General features: G+C 34.5%; 1 protein-coding gene across 4 annotated transcripts in view; it reads right to left on the minus strand.

Moving 5' to 3' along the window:
- RBBP8 (RB binding protein 8, endonuclease) overlaps positions 1–21,807 on the minus strand; it is a 105,553-nt gene that overhangs the window by 23,164 nt on the left and 60,582 nt on the right. For all 4 annotated transcript variants that reach the window (XM_090285736.1, XM_090285738.1, XM_090285735.1 and 1 more), the window contains 6 exons: positions 20,950–21,062; positions 16,009–16,075; positions 9,077–9,252; positions 6,786–6,890; positions 2,919–3,016; positions 544–656 (listed from right to left, as the gene is read on the minus strand). In XM_090285736.1, coding sequence (XP_090141862.1) covers positions 544–656; positions 2,919–3,016; positions 6,786–6,890; positions 9,077–9,252; positions 16,009–16,075; positions 20,950–21,062 — 672 coding nt within the window. The remainder of the gene's footprint in view (positions 1–543; positions 657–2,918; positions 3,017–6,785; positions 6,891–9,076; positions 9,253–16,008; positions 16,076–20,949; positions 21,063–21,807) is intronic.

Consider the following 21,807-nt stretch of genomic DNA (forward strand, 5'->3'; position numbering starts at 1 on the left):
AAGACATTTAACCTCTCTGAAGCCACATTTTTGTCGACTGCAAAATATAGGGGTAATAAAACCTCCTTTAATGAGTTACTATGATGACAGTTTAAATGTTATATATGTACCTAAAACTGAAAGCTCTTTTAAAAAGAAAAATGCTACATAAATATAGGTATTATTAGTTAATGGTTGTTCTGAAATTACTAAAAATGAAATGCAACACAATCTTTATACAATCTCATCCAAACTTTATACAACACCAAGGTTTTGGAAATGCAAACCCAGAAGGAATGACTGGGTCTTTAAAGGGGCAGAGTAACAAGGCTGGGAACTCTTAAGTACTGTTTGAAGTACAGAAAGAACCTAAAAGTAACAACCATCTCTCTACAGTAATGCAAAAAGCCCTCAACTGGTCATAAACTGGAGAAAATATTTTTTAATTAAAATTAATACAACCAGAATAACAAACTACATATTGAGGTAGAGAAATAGTTTAATTAGATAGAACTCAGTGTAATGAGATTTCACCAATAGTTTATAAATTTTCACTCCAATTACCTTAAACTATTTTCATTATTTCTTGTTGATTCCTCTAAAGGTTGTTTCTTTTGATCGCCTTCCAGACAGTGGTAGAGCTCATTACTAAGAGGGCTCATGGGACCTTGCGATTCCTTCAATGGTAAAATATAAAGTACATAAATACAATGAAAGATTAATTTTCCTTAAAAAGGATGAAAATACTGATACATGCTACAGTGTGGATATGAACCTTAAAAATAGGAAAAATCAAAGATGTCAGACTCAAAAGCCACACAATATACAATTCAATTTACATGAATTATCCAGAATAAGTAAATCCATAAGGACAGAGAGCAGACTGGTGGATGCTGGCCACGAGTACTGGGGAATAAGGACCGAATGTTTAACAGGGTTTCTTTTGGGATGATGAAAATGCTTTGGAACTAGACTGAAGTGGTAGTTGCATAATATTTTGACTATACTGAACTGCACACTTTAAAATGGTTAATTTTATGTTATGTGCATTGAAATTATTTTTACTTGAGAGAGAGAGAGGGAGAGAAACATTGTTTCATTGTTCAACTTATTTATGTATTCACTGGTTGGTTTTTGTATGTGCCCTGACTGAGGATCAAACCTGCAACCTTGGCATATTGGGATGGCGCTCTAACCAACTGAGCTACCTGACCAGGACTAAATTTAAAGAGAGAAAAGCATTAGTATTTTATTATTTTAGGTAAGTACATTCTATTACTGATATATAAAATTCCACCCCCCACCCCCCAAAAAACACATTATTAATGTGAGGGGCAAGGAATAGATATGATTATTTATAGTGACAGGAGATGAATTTAAAAGGTTCCTTTAGCGAGCAGTAGCCCTCAAACTTTAATATGCATACAAGTCAACTGGGGATCTTAAAATACAAAGTTTTCTTTCAGTAGGTCTGGGGTGGCATCTGAGATTCTGTATTTCTAACAAACTTCAAGATGATTGCAGATGGTGTTGGCCTGGGGATCACATTTGAGCGTCAGATCCTTAGAGATCAGCTCCCTCAATATACTTGGTGTCTAAACTACTGAATTGCCAGGATTATGGACAGGAGAAAATAAAATAACATTAAAACACATTTAAAGTTCAAAGGTTAAAAATTACCCACTATTACTTGAATGTGGATTTAAAACTAGAATTTCCCAAATATAATAAAAATTCAATTCAATTATCACAAATTCAATAAATAGCAAGATGTTGCAGGAAGACAGATCTCTGGGCAGGGGCATTCTCATGCCTCTCCACCCAGGTGTCGTCCCATGACCCAGGAGATGATGAGCAAATCTTGTCTCCGCCTTCAGCTCTAAGCTGTTGAGGCCACTGAGTCATGGAATCCTGGGAACAGCGAGTTCTGTTGTGTACTCCATCTGCCTCCTTATTAATAAAGTCTTAAAATGGAGATGGCATTGAGGATTAGTGGGTCTGCCTTGCTTCCTTGATAGGTGCTAGCTAAACCAGGAGTTACCCTGGCTGTATTTTACATATTAATGACACTTTGTAAGAATTCTTTCACTTGTAAGATTCTCCTGTTGTTGGCTGGAATGTCACACCCCCTGTTCTGGTAGCTTTTGAAATCCTAATAAAAGGAGGATGAGGCTTCCCACTCTCCGCTGTTGGTCCCAGCGAGCCACAGTCCTCCTTTCGTTACTGGCCAATAATCCTGCTTGCCGGATTTATTTCAGCGTCCGAGATCATAATTAACACTTCAGCAAGACCATTTTATAAGAGCACATACACATTTACCAACTAAAGCATAGGAATACTATTTTAAAGTTGTATCAAGGTGAAACTTCCTTAAGATGGAAGAATTCAAATTTTCTATTTTTAGGGATCAATTAAGAAAAAAGTAAATGTGTCTGATATAAGGAAGCATTAAAATAATGAGAAAAATCATGGGGTCAATTACTGACCCAATCCCTAAGAATAAGGTCTTTTCGGATTGGCACTTATAAGGCCAGAGAAATAAAGTATATATGGAAGTCCCAAGAATTCATCCTTTTTTCAAATCAACCCCCAGTTTAATGGATGCTGAGAAGATCCAATAAATTCTGAAATAAATCTTAAACAGGGTAAGAACGGGGGAGGGGAAGAGGGTTTGCAGAACCCTCTAAGCCATTATCACTTCCCCAAATTTTTATTCAACCCACAATCTATTATATATCCCAAGAATTCTAAAGACTCTAGATTTCTGGGACTGTCTGGGGTGGATAACTTAAACGAGCCTTTCTAGCCACATCAATTTTGCTCTAGGCCTTTATTTAATGATCTTTGGAAAAAAGGTTTTCTTTTGCTCAATTCTATAAAAACTGACCTAAAAGGACACCAATTAATTCATATTATCACCAAATTAAATGACTACTCACAGATTCTTCTGGAACATTAAGTCCAAGTGTCTCGGCAACAATTGTAGCTAAATTAAAAGCTGACTTATCAGTGGGATAACTGTTTATTCCACGTGTTTCTAAGTAAGGAAAAAAAAACCCAATTATACAATTGTAGAAACCAGATGTATAAAACAATACAAAAAAAGGAATAAAAGGCTCACAGAACCATTTTTACAAGATAGCACTAAACAATTTTTAAAATTCTGTGAAAAAGACCCAAAATATCTACTATAAATGGTAATAAGTTGGAGATATCTATACTTGACAAACATTTTCAGCTAAGTTCTCTACTGATTCTAAGTGAATTGCTGCAACAGATTTTTCTGTCACTGAAAAATAACATAGAAATATATATGTATAATGGATTTACTATGACCTAAGATATACTATGACTATCAAACAATATTTATAGCACCTTTCATAAAAACATACTTTATGGGAAATATCAGCATTGCATAATTTTCAAGCTTTAAGCTAACACATTTATACAGAAATCATCTACATTCAAAATATTTTATTTTATACATAGAGTTCCAATAACTCAAGTTTTTATGGAGGACACACTATATTCCAGGCATTGTGCTAGGCACTAGATGAAAAGATCTCTGTCTTCAAGGAACTTATGGGCTATAGTTGAAATTGAAAGGTAAAAAGAGAACTGCAAAAAAATGTGATAAACATTGTAACAAGGGTACATTAAAAAGGGGTGATTTAACCATAGAAGAACTCCTAAATCTGCCTTGGAAAATCATCATTTGATGATGCCTAAGAGGAATTTGAGAGAAAGAGAAATTTCACAGGTCTACTGGACTGGGGGAAGAGAGAAGGGTTCTAGGTACGTGTAAGGGTATATATGTGAAACCAAATTATATGTTCAGGAAACAACATGTGGTTCAATTGTGGAAATCAAAGTGCAAAGTATGTAGCAGTAGTAGGACATAAGCCCAGAGAGGTAGGTGAGGAATCAGATTATGCTCAAGAGTTTAAAATTTATCCTGTAGACTATGAAGAGATGTTCAAGGGTTTTTAATGGAAGACAGATGTAATATTTGGGTTTAAAAAGTAATTGTAGCCATGATAGGATGATAGAGCAAGAAGCAACCAAATAGTCAAAAGGATTAATAACTTAAACAATTTTAGGAATGCTGATGGCCCAAACTAGTACAATGAAGGTACAGAAGAACATTTATGACAGATACATAGGAGGTAGAATCAATAAAACTTGGAGAGTATGCAGATATGAGTCTAGGATAATTCAAAGATTTTTGATTTAGGTAACTCAGAGAGGTATGTAGAGGGTCATTTGCTGAGATTGTTAATAAAAGGATGAGGAGTAGGTCTGACAGACAAATTTCAGTTTTGGATATACTGGATATACTGAAGTTGAAGGATATCCAGGTAAAGACGTGCAACAAACAGTCAGATATGCCAGTTTGGAATCCAGAAGAAAAGTCTTGGACAGTGATATAGATTTGGGATTTATTATCATCTAGGTTGCAGGAAAATACTAACTTTAGGCGAGATTCCTCCAGGAGACAAGAATAGATCAAGAAACATAAATATTGGGGACATCAACATTTAAATGACAAAAAAAGAACAGCTAATAAAAGATGATGAAAGAAGAACAATAAGAAGAGAACCAGCAGAGTGGCATCACTTCAAGAAAGAGTGCTCAATAATGTCACAGAAAGGCCAAGTAAAACAAGGACTGGGAAGTATTCATTAGATTTAACAACCAGGAGGTCACTGATGACTTTTGCCAGAGCAGTTCCAATGTAATGAGTGAGAGAAGCAAGGGTGAGAATATATTCTCTTTCTCTGCAGCCTCTCCCTCTTTTCCCCTTCTTTTCTCTCTTCCCCTTATCCACCCCCTCTGACTAGGGGTGGGAGCAGGGAGTGGATAGTAAATTCAACCAAAATGAAGTGAATGAGGGTTGAGAAAGACGTTGAAGGATCATGTTTTCAGCTTTGAAGAGAAGCAAGACCACTTTTTCAGCTTTGAAGAGAAGCTGTAGCTAAGGATGGAGACAATTAAGAGAGGGGTTATTTTTAAAACGGGAAAGATAACATCTACATATATGTTGAAAAGAAAGAACCTGCAGAGAAGCTAGATGGAGGAAAAGAAGACAACCAAAAGTCCCTGGCTGCAGCAAGAGAACAGGCTCCAGAGAGCACTCTGGTTCTGCCCAAGTGCTGCTATATCCCTAGCACCCCTTGCTAGTCTTAGTCTATACACATACACACATGCTCGCACACATACACATGTGCTAATATAAAATGATTTGTAGGTTTCAGAGTGTTTCATAGTAATATAAGATGAGTAAGTGATTAACCTGGGCCAACTCTTCCAACTGGGCTCTGGATCCCATCTCTTCTCAGCTTTTCTTACACTTTAACAGTTCATATGTTATGAGTTTAACAAGTCAGTAATCTCCATGTGACCAAATCCAATGGCCAATTCACAGTCTCATCTTCCCTGACCCATTTATTAGCACTGTTTGCCACAGCTGACCTCTCCTTCCTCATTCCAACTGGCTTAAAGGACACCTAGCTCTCCTATCTCACGGGTAGCTCCTTCACTGGCTACTTTGTTGGATCCTCCTCAACAACCTCCAAATCACTACTTCCACTGCTATGATATCATCTCCTAGGGGGTGAGAAATGATTCTTGAGGGTTAAAAAAACTTTTTATGTCTAAGGCACAAATATACATATATTCATACAGTATAGCTACACTATAAATTCCATAGGGGAAGTGCTTAGAGAAGAAAGTATCTAAAAAGGCGGGGTGGGGGGTGATAATGAGAAAAACTTGAGAATCACTATTTTACACAATGTAGTGTCCTAGGGCTAAGCACTTCAACTTCTCAATTCACACGCACTGGGCTTAGATACCACCTACAAGATGACGCTTCCATTCCCAATCTCCGAGACTTCTCTAAACTCATATCCAGCTACCCACCCCAAAGCTTTATCTGAATGTCTATACAGTATCTCAAAACAGAACACTCTCAAAACCAAACTCTTGATTTCTAACCAACTCCATCCTTCCTGCAAACCTGCTTGTAGCCTCTTCTCTCTCAGTAAATAGTTGCCCAAACCAGTGTCCCCTTCCCTCCGTCTACTCCGCCTCTTCTCTCTCAGTAAATAGTTGCCCAAACCAGTGTCCCCTTCCCTCCGTCTACTCCGCCTCTTCTCTCTCAGTAAATAGTTGCCCAAACCAGTGTCCCCTTCCCTCCGTCTACTCCGCCTCTTCTCTCTCAGTAAATAGTTGCCCAAACCAGTGTCCCCTTCCCTCCGTCTACTCCAGCCACACAAGCCCCCTTAAGGTTCCTCAAACCAAACACCACCCTCCCTGCACGTTCTTGGTGCTCTCCTACTTTCTGACCTGGAATGCCGTTCCCCAGATATTCACATGACTCGCTTGCTTCCCTCAGTCTTTGTTTATATGTTACTTTTAAAGTGAGGTCCTCCTAACACATATCTGTTTATTTTCTTTCTCTCCCCAACTAGATTAAAAACTGAATAAAATCAAGGGCTTTGTTTTGTTCAGTGCCTGGCATATAGTAAACACTAAAGTATTTGTTGAATCAATGAGTAAACCAGAGTAAAGCTTTGTTTACTTAAAATTATTAGCAAGTTGTATTAATATGGATAGTGCTATTAATATGATTTAATAGAATAACATTATTTCCCAATATGAAAAAGACTGCCAAACAACACTAATACAAATAGAATTTAATAAAGAATATTTTAAAATAGTGTCTAGTTCATATTGTTAATCACTCTTGCCCACCAATAACCACAAATTTTAAACAAATAAAATAATTTCAACATATTGCTTACTAGCTACTGGAGACTGACTTTGATCACAAGTGTCAGCCACTAGAACTTCACTTTCATTAGGCTTATGTTGTGGACGAGCTGAAGATTTTGGAACTTTTCTCAATTCTAAGGGGGGAAAAAGGAGAGATTACCTATAAACAATCATGATGAAAAATATTATCAAAATATTATTTTGATAAGCCAATACAAATCTCTCTTTAAATGTATTAGAAGTGTTCTTTTATTGATACAATTTTCATATTTTAATAAAAGTTCATTCCTATATTTTCACTAAAAACAAAACTGGAAGATCAACAGACATTAGGACAATGGAAGAGAGAATTAAAACTGACAAGCTTCTTCTGAACTAGGTCTCCTAGAGTTGTAATATTTTAACATATGTATTCCTTATGTATTTGTTGTAAATCAGGTTAATTTAAAATAAATATTGCACTACATATTTCCACAATCTTTAATTTTTATTTTCTGGAAGAAAATCCTGAAACATGTTTTATCAAAAATAACTCAAAGAAAACAAACAAAAACAAAGTAAAAGGAAATAGACTTATACTAATTACAACCTGAAGATAATTTTAAAAAGCAGTATAAACTTTAAAATAAACAAGCAAAGATGGTTAGAAAAGAGAAAAGGACCAAGTAGTCATTAAGTCAGTTTTAAAATAATTTGCATGGCTCAAGTTATATTGTATTTTAAACCAAAATTTCAGATTCCAAATAAAAATGACTAGAACAAGATTTAAACAAATCAAATTTTAAAATTAGATTTTAAGTTATACGTTATTCTCATAAAATGAATAAATAAACCAGAGGCTTTTTAAAATTTTAATCCTCACCCTAGGATACGTTTATTGATGTTAGAGAGGAAGGGAAAGAGAGTGACAGAGAGAAACATGGATATGAAGAGAGAAACATCAACCAGTTGCCCCCTGTACATGCCCCAACCAGGGGTCAAACCTGCAACCTAGATATGTGCCCAGACCAGGAATCGAATCTGCAACGTTTTGGTTTACAGGAAGATGCTCCAACCAACCAAGCCACCCAGCCAGGGCAACACAGACACTTTTATGATACAAATAAAGGCTTTCCTAATAAAGAAAATTGCTGTGATTTGTTTTTTTGAATAATCTTATACATGGATTTAAACACGACCAAAATTATGGGGATGCTTATCTGTGACTCCTGTCCTGTCTGTTAACAGACTAAAAGACCAATGACTGTTCATTCTAGATCTATGGTCTTACATTTATTTTAATTCCTAATTATGTGTAACATTTCTAACAATTCTTTTGCATTCCACTAGATGGTGATGCAAGGTCATATAAAATGATGAAAATTATGCCAATTGTCCAATATTAAAGAATAAGATCTAGTTATTTTTTCTAAGGCATACCTACTGTTAACAATTTATTTGCATTATAAAAATATGTCTAGAACTATGTATATCCCTTCCCTCAATTGCTTTCCTTGTTACAAATAGTTTAGGTTAAAAATTAGTCTTTACCATTCACTATAGATCAATATTAAAAGAAATAATCTTTGCATCATGTCACATGTTAAATTTCAAGACTACAAAGAAAAGATAATTCCAAAACATTTAACTGAAATGGTAAGCCACAAGGTAGATACATTATAATGCCATTTCTTGTTTACCATCAAGCTACAAGTTATAACAAGTAAAAATAGCCAGTTATCTAAAGATAAGATTCTCAGTATCCATAGTTGTGGGCAAGACCTGGAAAACAAAAAAGTTTAGAGCAAGGAAGATCTATACTTGAATTCTGACTTAACTAATTACTTGACAGGTGACCCTGAGTGAGTTATTTAACCCTTCTAAGAGTATCTTCCCTTTTCTATGAAATATAGGTGCCAATAGCTCCCTTGCAAGCCTCTCATGAGAATTAAAGTATAGTAATAATGTAGTCAGATCACTCAGCATAATACTTGACATGCAGTAGGTAAAAATTAATGTTAAGTTCCTTTCCTCTTTCCTTTTGTCTCACTCAGATATATGCACATAAGAATGTCTTTTAAATTAAAAAAGAAACAGGAAACTACTTACTATGTTTATAAAATGCTGTGTGTTTACATATTCAGAAGAGCAATGCATGTCTATACATAATACAGGTGGAAATGCCTTCCCAGTTACTTCATTAATGTAAGTTACATTACAGGTGCAACATAAGTTTACCTGAACAACGACTGTCTACCTGCCACTAGATTGAATAACAAAAACAACAGACAAATATTACTTTTACAAAACCAAATAACTAAAGTACAAATCTAATCCTTACCGTCTGTACACATAGATTGCTCTGGTTTAGCATGTGTTTGTTCTGTGTATCGGACTTGGAGGTTCTCTTTTCTTCGTAGCCGGTTAATGCCAGAAAACGAAAAGGCTGTTATTGGTGAATCTGGAATAACATTATCCTCCGATTCAAGCTCAGCTGCTTGATGCTGTTGATCATTCCTAGAGGAAAATAAGGACAATTGAAAGAACATTAATTCAATAAATACTTACTAAAACATCTACAATATGGTATGGAGCTAGAGCAAAATACAGGTATGAAACTATAGCAGATATAATTCCTTGCATCTAATGTTCAAAACCTAAATATAAGGATTAGAGAAGTACTCAAATGATCAGAGTGGGGAATATTATTGTGAGATGTAAAGTACATAATGTAGTTGTTGCCACCTGAAGTGAAATTTTAAAAATTTCAAATGGTAGAGAAAATCCACAAGGCAGAGGATCCACAGTTTGAGTAAAGGCATGTAGTACCGTATACCTGTGTTAAAGAAGGACAAGCTGAAACTACATGAAGAAGAGCTTTGACTAAATGGGCACATAATTTAGAAACCAAGAGGAAAGGAATTAAGGTTTTACACCATGGAAGTAATGTGACAATCCAGCAGCAATGTGCAACATTGACTGGGACAGCAAGGAGGCAAGGAAATCATTTAGGCAGTGGCTACAATAAATAGTCCAGCCCAGAGCTTCTGTGAGTTTGAACTAGGGTGTTGAAAACAGCTACGGAAAGGAAGGGACCAGTGCTAAATTAACACTGTGGTACTAGAACCAACATGACTTGGCAACTGGCAAAAATAGGGTGATAAATAATATCAACTGCCACTCTTGTAGGTTTACAGTGCCATACAGTTTGAAGTCCTATCAGTTTAATTATGGTAACTCAATGAGGTATTACTAGAAATCTCATTTTACAAATGAGAAAATAAAAGTTACAGAAATTAAAGTAACTTACTAAAATAGTAAATAATAGGACCAGGATCTAAATCTCAGCAGTCAGACTCCCAGGATAATACTGTTAATAGCTCAAAGTGCTATCCTTATGTAGACCATGAGACAAATGACAGAATATAAGCAGGATTCAACAGCTGAATTTCTGCCATTGCTGTTACCCAGGGGTGCTTACAGTCTGCTTTCAAAACAGCTAGAACAGTCCTATCAAAGCTCTATTAAAACTTAAGTTATGCCTGGAACTACTGTACCAACATAATCAATAAAATACACACACACACAAAACTTAAGTTATGCCACTCCACTAATTAAAACCTGCTTTTTCCCATTTCACATAAAACACAAGGCAAAGTTCTCTTAATGATTCCCAGGGTTCTACATGATCTGACTATCCCCATCCCTATATCCTCTCTGACCTGGTTTCATATCATGTTCTACTCCAGCCACCCTTGCTTCCTTGAGGTCCTCAGACACACCAGGCATATCCTGTCTTACTTCTTTGCTTCAAAAGCATATCTCCATAGATTACATGGCTAATTACCTCCTCCCCTTCAAGTCTTTGCTGGAGTTTTACTTTCTCATTAAGGCCTACCTTGAACACAACACTCCTGTCTTTGTTATTCTGCTCTATTTACTTATTTTATCCACAGTATTTACTGCTTTCTAACATAGTATGTAATTGACTTACTTATTTGTCTCCTGCTAGAATGTGAACACCAAAAGAATAAGGATCTGTGGTTCACCAATAAATCATAAGTGTCTACAAGAATAGGCACACAGTAGGTACTCCATAATTATTTGTTGAATAAATGAATGAATATGAGATTCCCAGATTCCACAAGAAAAATAAATTTGTGCTGATCTAGGCATATGTCCAACTCAATTTAGGACCTATGGCACCTAAAGACTGGGTCTGGATTAAACTGTGGTTATTGAGTAAAGTTAATTAACTTTAACTCAATTAACTTTCCCATGTCAAACCATTACTGACTTTATCTGCCAACTAATTTTTGCCAGTCTGTCAGTCATTCAGGCTCTACGTGACAAAACCAGTCTGTCCTATTATACTCACATCAATTTGTAATACTATTATAAACAAAGAGAAATATGAAAATTTTATGTTATGACCAACAGAGATTTTAAAAAAACATTAGCACATTAATTTTTTCCAACATTGATGTATATCTTAATTTCCTGGATATCAGTATTACTGTGGTCTATAATCCTATATTAAATATTGAAGAGCTTTAGAGCTACTTAGAACTAATATCTTATTTTTAATCTTTCCCTACAAATTCTACTGTCTTATTCTGGAAAAACAGAGTAAGCTAGTCATATGAAAAGCCTTATAAATTAATGGAGTGTGAAATCTATCCGAACTCACTTTAATCACATCACGGCCTACCTGCCTGGCAGTCATAAAAATTCAACCTGAAACATGAATGAGTCACGAGAAGAAACTGATTTCCTGGCAGAGGCAATCTAGAAGTAGTTGGGATCACAAAAGAAAGAGGAAAAAAAACTTTGCAAATTAGCTCTAACAAGAGGTGCCTAAGCTAAGTAAACAAGTGCTGGCTTTGTTGTCCTTTGCCCTTCCTTTATCATTAAAAAAAAGAGCAAAACAAACAAAAAACAACTTCCATGGTCTCACCTCTGATCTGCTGAAGAAAGTTCAATTCACACCACAGCTTTTGGTTATCTTTCTCCTTTCACTTTCCTTCTAATGGCCCCAGAGGACATTTTTTTTTTTTTAATTGTCAACTTTATTTGTAGGCCTCCCCTTAAATTCTTGCTAAAACAGTTTTATTTGTTTTTTTACCCCACCCTCTAAAGATCTATGAGGATACAGGGTCTCCCTTCATATAGTCTGTAGAAGTTTTTAACATTCAGTTTTTCTCCTCTACTTCTCTAAAGAAACTAACATACTTCCAGTTAAAACATAACTTAAACTTAATGAAACAGTTAACAGCCATCAAGTTCACTTAAATATTATGATTTTCAAAAATGGGAAGGAGAGAATTCCCTAAAATACAAATTAATGATTCTGGTACCCTGATGTCTTAAAACCAATATGAGCTTATTATATGAATAATTCAAATGAGACTGATTTAAAAAAATAGCACTATGAAACCAGCGGTTCTGAGAAATGCTTTATTCTGCATTTGGCTCTTAGGAAGGTACTGCATAAAGATTCTCTTGACATCTTCTTATTGTAAATAAAAAGAAGATATATATATATACTGGGTATTAATAAAGACTGACTCCTAACTGACTAAACAATATCACACTAAGAATTATCATTAATGATGGAAATCTGTAGTAGCATGTCTCAATGCTACAGGTAGGTTTTGTTCAACATTTTAGTAATGATTTTTGATGCAGGGCATTGATGATAGAATATTCATCAAATTAATGGAAGACACAGAGCTGAAAATAAAAGCTAACCTAATACTTAGCAGGAAATAAAACCAACGCATGAGACGACCCTCCACAAGTTGGAATAATGGGCCAAATCTAACAAAACAAAATAGAACAGAATAAATGAATCCAATGAGAAAGAATCCAGGCTGAGGCATCTACATAGTGATACCATGTAGATAAAAATGTGAGGCTATTTTAGCAGAAAACTATAAAAAGGTTATACAAACTATGAAGTGAGGTATATCTGAGTTTAAATCCTGGGCCCAACACTTACTAGTTACATTGGGTAAAATATTTAACATTTATGAGCCTCAGTTTCCTAGGTTACCTGTAAAGTAGGCATGGTACTATACTTTCCTACTTCCTTTTTTTAGGAAAGTTGTGAAAAGGGAAAATCTACATAAAGATATCAATGCCCAGAAAATAGTTATTTAATCAGCACTGCTATTATCTTAAAATGAAGGAGTAGGCTAAATGATATACGGTTTCTTCAAAAACCTATGATGAAGCCATGATTCTGAATTCCTGTATTTAGAGCTAAAACAAGTCTACAAGTAGAGGATATGGAGTAGTAAACCCATAAGGAACCACCAGTAGTATCTGTTTTGACCAAATAATATAAGTAAATAAGATACAGAAAAATTGATGTATTACTCTATTGGTGTGACTATATCTAAAATATTGAGTTCTTAACATATTGACAAAACTAAAACATTAAAGAGAGATGGTATTTTGAAGAGTCTTGAAGTAATACCACATGAGGAGCAGTTCATGAACAGAGGACAGTTACTCAAAGGCAAGACTCAGGAGAGCCATGATGATTATCTTCATGTATACAAAGGACCACCAAGCAGAAAAGGCCCGAGAAAGCAAAACCAGAATTGACACATATAACTTGTAAGTATAGTGATTTCTACACAAACTTAGAAAAAACTCTCTAATACTTTCATCTAACTAAAATGAAATAGGTTTGGGAGATAGTGAACTTGTACTAGAGGTGTTCAAACAACGCTATTTTGTTAAAGGAGACATACAAGGAATTCAATTCAGAAGACAGCGGTGTAGTTCACCTTAAAAAACAAAATGAAATCAAAACTTTATTTTTACCTGTCCACTTAGAAGACAGCAGTGAATGAAATGAATCATACAGTCTTTAAGTGTATAGATTTACGTGTAGACTCCTTTGATTTTCACCAAACCAGTGTATCCATTTCCCGAAACAAAAAGTCATGAACCTAATACCTAGTTTATTTAATTATCTACTTTCTGTCACTGGTAGAGTTTACATATATATTATATATATATATATATTTAAACTTTATAATGACAAATTGTTACTGAATAATTTCTCATTATAATGCCCCCAAATAACTGTCTTATCATATAAGGTATCTGTAAGATGAAAACCAGGCTAGGTGAATTAGAATTATTGCATTTCATAAACAGAAGTATAGGTCATATTTTTTCTAAAGTTCAGGGAAATTTCAGGCACTAATAGCATAATGTTATAGTTAGGTAGTCAGAGGAAACCAGAATAAGATAATACTTGCTTTTTTTTTTTTTTAACTGCCAAGAAAAGAAAATTTGTTTAAGGAGAGCAAGCTACAAAGAAGTTGCCTTATGAAAAAAACAACCATCTTAAATTTCAGAAGAGAAATTAAAGACACAATAGATTACCTCCTACACTATTCTGACTAATGTATATCCTAAATAAACATACTTGCCCTGAGTTCATCTACATGATTAATCTTTACTGTAATTTAAACTTCAGACTTTACATCTTTTCTAAAATATCATTGAGCCTCAAAAGGAAAAATATGTGAATTTGAGAATACTACAAATAAACTAACTTTAATCGGAATCAATATTTCTAAGCAAATAACATTATTTTATTTCAATATACTTTATACACCTTGGTTGTTGAGGTTATTCGGTATTAACTGCTATATAATATGTAAATATTATTTATCTTCAGTATTCATAAATATCAAGGCTGATGTGTTCAAAATATCATAAGCTACCTGTGCTAAATAACTTCACATAATATAAATTAATATAGGTCAACAATCACCTATCTGTAATCTTTGGAAACAGATGTGATTCAGAGTCCAGATTTTTTTTTTTTTATGTTTAGGGTAATATAGAGAATAAACAGATTATTACATAACACCTTCAGTGGAGCCTGAAGTATCATCCTGTAGTCAATCACACTGATGTTTTCACAGCAAAACATCGAATACTCATGTGAAATGGTGGGCTAAGTAAGAGCTATAAATAGCATCCTGTCAGTTAGGGTAAGGCCTGGTTGTGAATATTTCAAAAAAGAAAACAACTTTTGGGGTTTGGGAATTGTATATAAAAGAGTGTGAATTTAGTTCTAGCCTCACTTCAATATACAATATGAGGGAAATTAACAAGTGTTGACATTTTCACGTACACATTTGATAACCTCAGTCAGATCCCTAGCTTTCTTTCCTCATCTGACTATTATCCCTCCTCAAAGTTCCCTTTGGCTACCAACATAAAGTGGACAGATCACATAGGAGGAATAGCAAAATCCTTTTGGACATCCGCTATATGAAAGTGTACTGATAAGGGTGTTAATTCCACCTGTGAGATATGTTTACACATACAATAACTCTTTTAAGCCAAAAAAAGTTACCTCTGCATAATTTGTACCAAAATTGTTATAGATGTCTACCAAATGTAATAGAATCTTTAAGAGCTCTGTAAAACCATTAAGACTATTCTAAATCCCAATTCTTAAAACAATATTATATAAGCTTTATGTAAGTGGAAAATAAGAGGCAGTCATACCTCTGTTCTGCATCAGTTAGACCATACGCCCTCCCCAGCCCAAATAGATTATTTTTTTTAGACATTGTCGCATAATGAAAAGAACAGAGGCCTTTAAGTCACAAGATATGGATTTGAGTGATGGTGTTATAACCTTCTAGCTGTGAGACCAAGGCTACTTATCTGATTTTTGTGAGCTTTGGTTTCCTTATCCATTAAATAGAGATAATAAAACTACCTTGAAGAATCGTAGTGAACAATAGAAATAATAAACATAAAACACAAAGGAGAGTAACTGGTAAACAGGACAAATGTTATTTTTGTGCTTTAAGAGTGTGGCCTGCCAAGTGTATAAGAGGAAATACTTAAATACTTATTCAATTCGCTTTTATGAAGCTTCTGGGACAAGGCTGCAAAAAAGGTAACAAAACTCAAGTATTTATTTGAACTATAAGTATTTTAATAATGTATTATTTATAATAATTATTAAAACTAAAATGCTTTAAATTATTCAGATATTTTCTCTATATACTCACAGTAACCTAAGACATGCATACACATTTTTCATATGTACTCCCAAAATATGAAAATAGTGATTTTCTTTATATTTTTGATTGCAAAACATTTTATAATTTTTTAAAATGAAATCTGCACCTCAATATATCTTTATAGTTTGTAACGCTAAGTAAAATGAAGAAAATAACTGGGGAAAAATATTCAATTTTCTACTGCAATTTAGAAAATACTTACTCAATTTTCTGCTGCAGCTGTTCAGAAAGCTTTTTATTTTCTTCCTGTAGAGTGTTCTTTTCATTCACTTAAATACAATGTGAAAAAGAAGGCACATACTATTAACTTTATTAACACGTATGTCAGGCTTTTTCAATAATTTCAACAATTATGGAGATATTAGGATTTCTAGTTCTAAGTCAAAATGTTAGTCAGGGTTAATGTTACCATGCAAAACTAATTTGTTACTAGGTAGTGATTACATCTCATACTGTGCCAGTTCCATGTAAATGATTGATAATTTTATGTAATGCTTGTGGGCAAGCAAAAGAAAAGAACACCTCATGTACTGGGGAGCAGAGTCTAATTATTCATACTGAGGACAGAAAGCATTCCATCTGGTTACTCAGTCCTACTAATTTCACATACCATTTTAATGAGTCTTTTATCTTGAAATAAATCTAGTCATAAAAGTAATCGTCGTCGGCAGCCGTCCGTCTCGAGAGACGATGGTGTAGCTTCTCAAGAGTCTATCTGCACCGCCGAGAATGGCTATGCAGTCCGACTCGGGAGTGACATGGTATCTGTCTCCTCCCGTGTTGAATCGACATCTTGTGATGACGCTGAAGCTACAGAGCCTGGGCAGGGTGATATGGAGGGTCTGCTGTTGCCCATGCAGCAGACCCCCCCTCTCTTCGCAGCTGAAGGGTCCAAGGGAAAGACAGAGTCAATACAGCTTGGCTTCAGGTGCGCCGCAGGAGTTGCCGGTGTTGACTACAACGTCAAACCGCCTTAGGGACTCCGGCTCCGGATTTTCTGTCGGGGTTTACTCCCTTAGCCTTTCCCCTGAAGAGGTATGCCGCAAGGCAGCGGAGGTTTTTTGGAGTCAGAGTTTTCCTTCTCTGATGTACCCTGACTGAAAGATCGAACCAGCGACACTTAGCTCGCAGGCCGACGCTCAATCCACTGAGCTAAACCAGCCAGGGCACATAAACCAGCCAGTGCAACTGCATAAAAGTAATATAACACTGAATATTGGTATAATTCTTAGAAGTTTTAAAAAATATATTTTATTTATTTATTTTTAGAGAGGGGAAGAGAGGAAGGAAGAGGGGGAGAGAAAAAACAATGTGTGGTTGTCTCTCGTATGCCACCATCTGAGGAACCGGCCAGCAACTCAGGCATGTGCCTTGACTGGGACTCAAACAGGTGACCCTTTGGTTTGCGGGCCAGCAATCAATCCACTGAGCCACACCAGCCAGGGCACAGTATAATTTTTATAACATAAACACACTTAAGTTATATTTTCTTCTTTAGTCATACTTTATATTTCATGAATAATTATGGTGTCAATAACCTAAACATATACACTGAAGTAATATGTTTGAATTTACCTTGACTAAATTTTCCTATCCATCCTTATTTAATTTATAAAGCAGAAATTCAATTTTGGGCTATAATTTCCACTGTGGCCAGTACAAAATCCTTATCAATCCTTAGTATGATGTCAATGACTAAGTCTGTGTTTTATTAGGAGGACTATATACAAGAAATCAAGTCACAATAAATACAATGAACCTCTACCAAAGAAAGTTAATCATATTCTAAAAATCTGTTAATAATTTAGTGTTTTAGAAATCTAAACATATTTTCTTATGAGTAACCAAATTTTTTTGACTATCAACAATATGTGAGGTTGCTAGACTACAACCTGTGGAAGATCAAAAAAAACTTCAGCTTTGGACAATGACCTAAAGAAAAGCACAGTCTATTGAGAGATAAGGTATTATATAAATATGTGTTATAAAGTTGAAAGTGAAAAAGGACAGAGAGGTACAAAAAAAGTATTAAAGAATATTTCAAGGGAAAAAAGATTTCTCTGAGCCCTTGTGAAGATCAGAAAAGAATTCGTCACAGAGAGGACAAATGAACTGGTTAGGTGACTATTCTATGCAGAGAATTAATGAAAAAAGTTAGAAAGACTGACTGGGTAGCCCTGGCTGGGCGGCTCAGTTGGTTGGAGTGTGGTCCATACACCAAAAGGTTGTGGGTTTGATTCCTGGTCAGGGCACATACCTAGGTTGTGGGTTTTCTCTCCAGCTGAGGCATGTGTGGGAGGCAACCTATGGATGTTTCTAACTCACATCAATATTTCTCTCTCTCCCTCTGCCTTCCCCTCGCTGTAAAATTAATAAACATACCCTCAGGTGAAGATTAAAAACAAAACAAAATTGGGTATAATAAATGGTAGAAAGCCTTTAAAAGTAGGCTAATAAGTCTGAAATTTATCTTTAAAAATTATCAGTTATAAATGATGGGAAGACTGACTCGTTAGTAGGTATATATACCAAAGTGCAAAGAAAGCACTGACAAGTCAGGCAGGCTATTATTTTAAAAAATGAGTATCAGGGCTAACATGCAAGGTGAAGAAATAGAGAATGAAAAAAAGCAAAAGAGCTATTACAGAGGCAGAATCAGTAGTTACTTGGCAACTCAACCTCTGTAGAATAAAAAAAGTCAAAGATTCTGATTAAGATGGTTTACCTGACTCTCCCTGTCCAAATCCAATGAAATGACAAAACAACTCTAATGGGAAGTCAATAATTGTACTGAAAAGCCAGAAAGGGTATCACCTGCGGATCAGAACTAAAGTGATTCAGAACAGTGTTAAGATATTAACTTAGATACTTTTAGGAATGGATGGTAAAATTTCAGGAAACAGAAATGAGTTTAAAAAAAAAGACAGTAAAAAATCAAACTAAAGCTGTAACACTCAGAGTATGTTTAAAAAGAAGTGGCACAACCTAGACAGTTTCAATAAGTTGATGGTACAAACAAAAAGAATCATATTAAAATAAAAGAAGAAGAAAAACAAATATCCTCAAAATTCAATAACTGCGCCCTGACTGGTATGGCTCAGTGGATTGGGCATCATTCTGCAAATGGAAAGGTCGCTGGTTTGATTCCCAGTCAGGGCATGTGCCTGGGTTGCAAGCAAGGTTCCAGCTGGGGGCCTGTGAGAGGCGACCGATCCATGTTTCTCTAGCATATCAATGTTTCTCTCCCTCTTTCTCCCTCCCTTCCCCTTTCTCTAAAAAATAAATAAGTAAAATCTTAAAAAAAAAAAACCCCGCAATAACTAGGAAGAGTAATAACAAAAAAGAAAGGTAGGATAGGAAGAAAAAAGTAGCAATAAGAAAGAAATACCAAAAACTCATAAATATTAGCCCTTAGTGTTTCAATTCTTGTAATAACTTTGGAATTTAACTTCAATGATTTTTCTGTTGCTCATTTTAATGTAAAATTAGGTTTCCTAAACTTTTCAGTAATCATATTGGTGGTACTATTAGTGGGATTATTCTGAGACTACTAGTTAGTACTATGAGATCAAAAAATAAGTAGTTAGGAGGTATTTTAATTCTATTATTTCTGTGTCCTTGATTACCAGGATTCTCAGGGTGGAAGAAAGGAGATACAGATCTATTAGAGAAAATGTAAGTAATAGACCTGTAGTCCTGAATATTCAACATGAACTCATGAAGTATTTTATCTATCTGAAAATGAGACAAAGGATCTTCAAGCCTTTCACCCAAGAAGAAATGCAAACTGAACATCGTGTGAAAAGGTACTTGATGGGTACAATAATAAGGAGGACGCTAATTTTAAAAAGGTATCATTCTTTACACACTTGGTTAGACATTAACAATTACTACATTTGTCCAAAGCTGAAGAAGATATACAGGAAAGGACATTTTCAAACACTCAAACAAACAAAATAATTGAGTTGTCCATCAATATGAGAATGGCTAAATAAATGACATCTATACTATAGAATACAATGCAGCCATGAAAAAGAACATTGTCCTATTCCTTAAAGCTAGGTTTTTTGCTTACTTGAAAATTTTGGCTATTTTCAGACAGTTAAAGTTACTGGAAATCTGACTATTAGATACATAAACATTACTGGAGATTATCTCTAGTATTAATGATAACATAATGATGGATCTCAACTACATTTATTGAGATGTAATAAATGTTAATTTCTACTCATTAGTATTATTCTTATATTCCTAAACACATGCATTTATTAACACATACACACAACAGAATCTATAGACCTAAATATATTAACATGTAAAGACTTCTAAGACATAGTATAAAATAACACATGTCAGAACAAAAGGTATGATATGATCCCATTAAAATTTAAGAGACTAGAGAAGAACAAAGAACAGAGACAGAGAGAAAGACAAACAAGCCTGGACCTGGAAAGATACTTATCAGACTGTTAGTAGTTACTACCATGTTCTTTTTACATCTTTAAAATAATGAGCATATATTCATATATTCTTGCTTGAGTAACCAGAGGACAGAAATATAATAGAAAAAAAAACACAGTCAGAAGACAGAATTAGCTTGGAAAATATTAATTAGGTTTTGGACAAGTGGATTGTGAGTTACTTGTAGGGAACCCATGTATGGGTGACTTACAATAGTATATAAATAGGTAAAAGAGAAAATTAAGAGAGGTAATAAGGAGCCTAACTGAAAATGGTATACTTGTAATAGAATGTCATAAAAACCAAAAAAAAAAAGGGCACACTTCTGAAAAATACTGCACTGTTTGCTTCATACTTAACTAATCAAATTGCATAAAATAAAGATAAAACCAAAGAAGCAAATATGGACATATCCGCAGGAAATCTGCTTCTTGTCTTACAGCTGGTGAGACTTTAGGACCAATGAGGATAGTATGTGCATAACCTTTTGTTAAGTATTTCTTACTAAAATAACCATGAGATTAAATCTACAGAAAGGGATAAAGAACATTTAAAATTTTCCCTAAATAAGAAAAATATATGTAAACAATCCATTTATTTGATGGCAACCAATTTACTAATAGGTTTTTATTAATAGTATATTATGCTTTAAATACGTAATAAATGAAGAAAGGAAACTCACTAAGTTCTGTGATAAGTTTAAGATTCTGCTGTCGGATATTTTCAAATTCCTGCTGTTTTTTTCGCATATGTTCTTCAGTTACTGCACAGCGATCACATAATCCTGCTCTTAATCTGCAAAACAAAAACAAAATATTTTTAGAATAGAATTTAAATGTTCTCATGAAATAAAATGAGATGATGGCTGTGTTAACTTCCTCCAAAGGGTGGAAATTCTCTCACAATGTATATGTCTATCAAACCACCAAGATGTACAATTTATTCTACTATTTTATTTGTCAATTATACTTCAATAAAGCTGAAATTTAAAGAAAACATCAAAATATTTTCAACTACTAAAAGATATTTATATATGAACTCCAAAATTTTTATACTTTATGAAGATCTAAAGAATTGACTTGGCAAATATAGAGAAAATTAACGAGTTTAATGATATATTCATACCTTTAGTAAATTCTCAAATAGGCTGAAATGATGCTGTGATATAACTTTCTACAGACCGCAATTCTGAGTGAAATTCTACAAAAATCTACCAACTTTAAACTCTACTCAAGGGAACTTATTTTATTGAAGAAACTAACCTTGTTTTAATTTATTATAGCCAAAATATGAATCCCAGTACAGCACTAAGGGGCAGAATTATATCTTAAAAAAGCTTGCAAATCTATGCTTTGCTTAGATTATAACACATGAATGGTCAACAACATTTTTAGTTGAAGTAATACTGAAGATCAAGGAACTTAAAAGTTGTAAAGTTTTTTTTATTTTTAATCCTTACCCAAGGACAATGCTTATTGAGAGAAAGGGAGGGAGAAAGGGAGAGAAACATCAATGTGAGAGGGAAACACTGATTGGTTGC

The sequence above is a fragment of the Furipterus horrens genome, unplaced genomic scaffold, assembly GCF_987537825.1.
Source record: "Furipterus horrens unplaced genomic scaffold, mFurHor1.1.pri manual_scaffold_8, whole genome shotgun sequence".
In the NCBI taxonomy this organism is placed as follows: Eukaryota; Metazoa; Chordata; class Mammalia; order Chiroptera; family Furipteridae; genus Furipterus; species Furipterus horrens.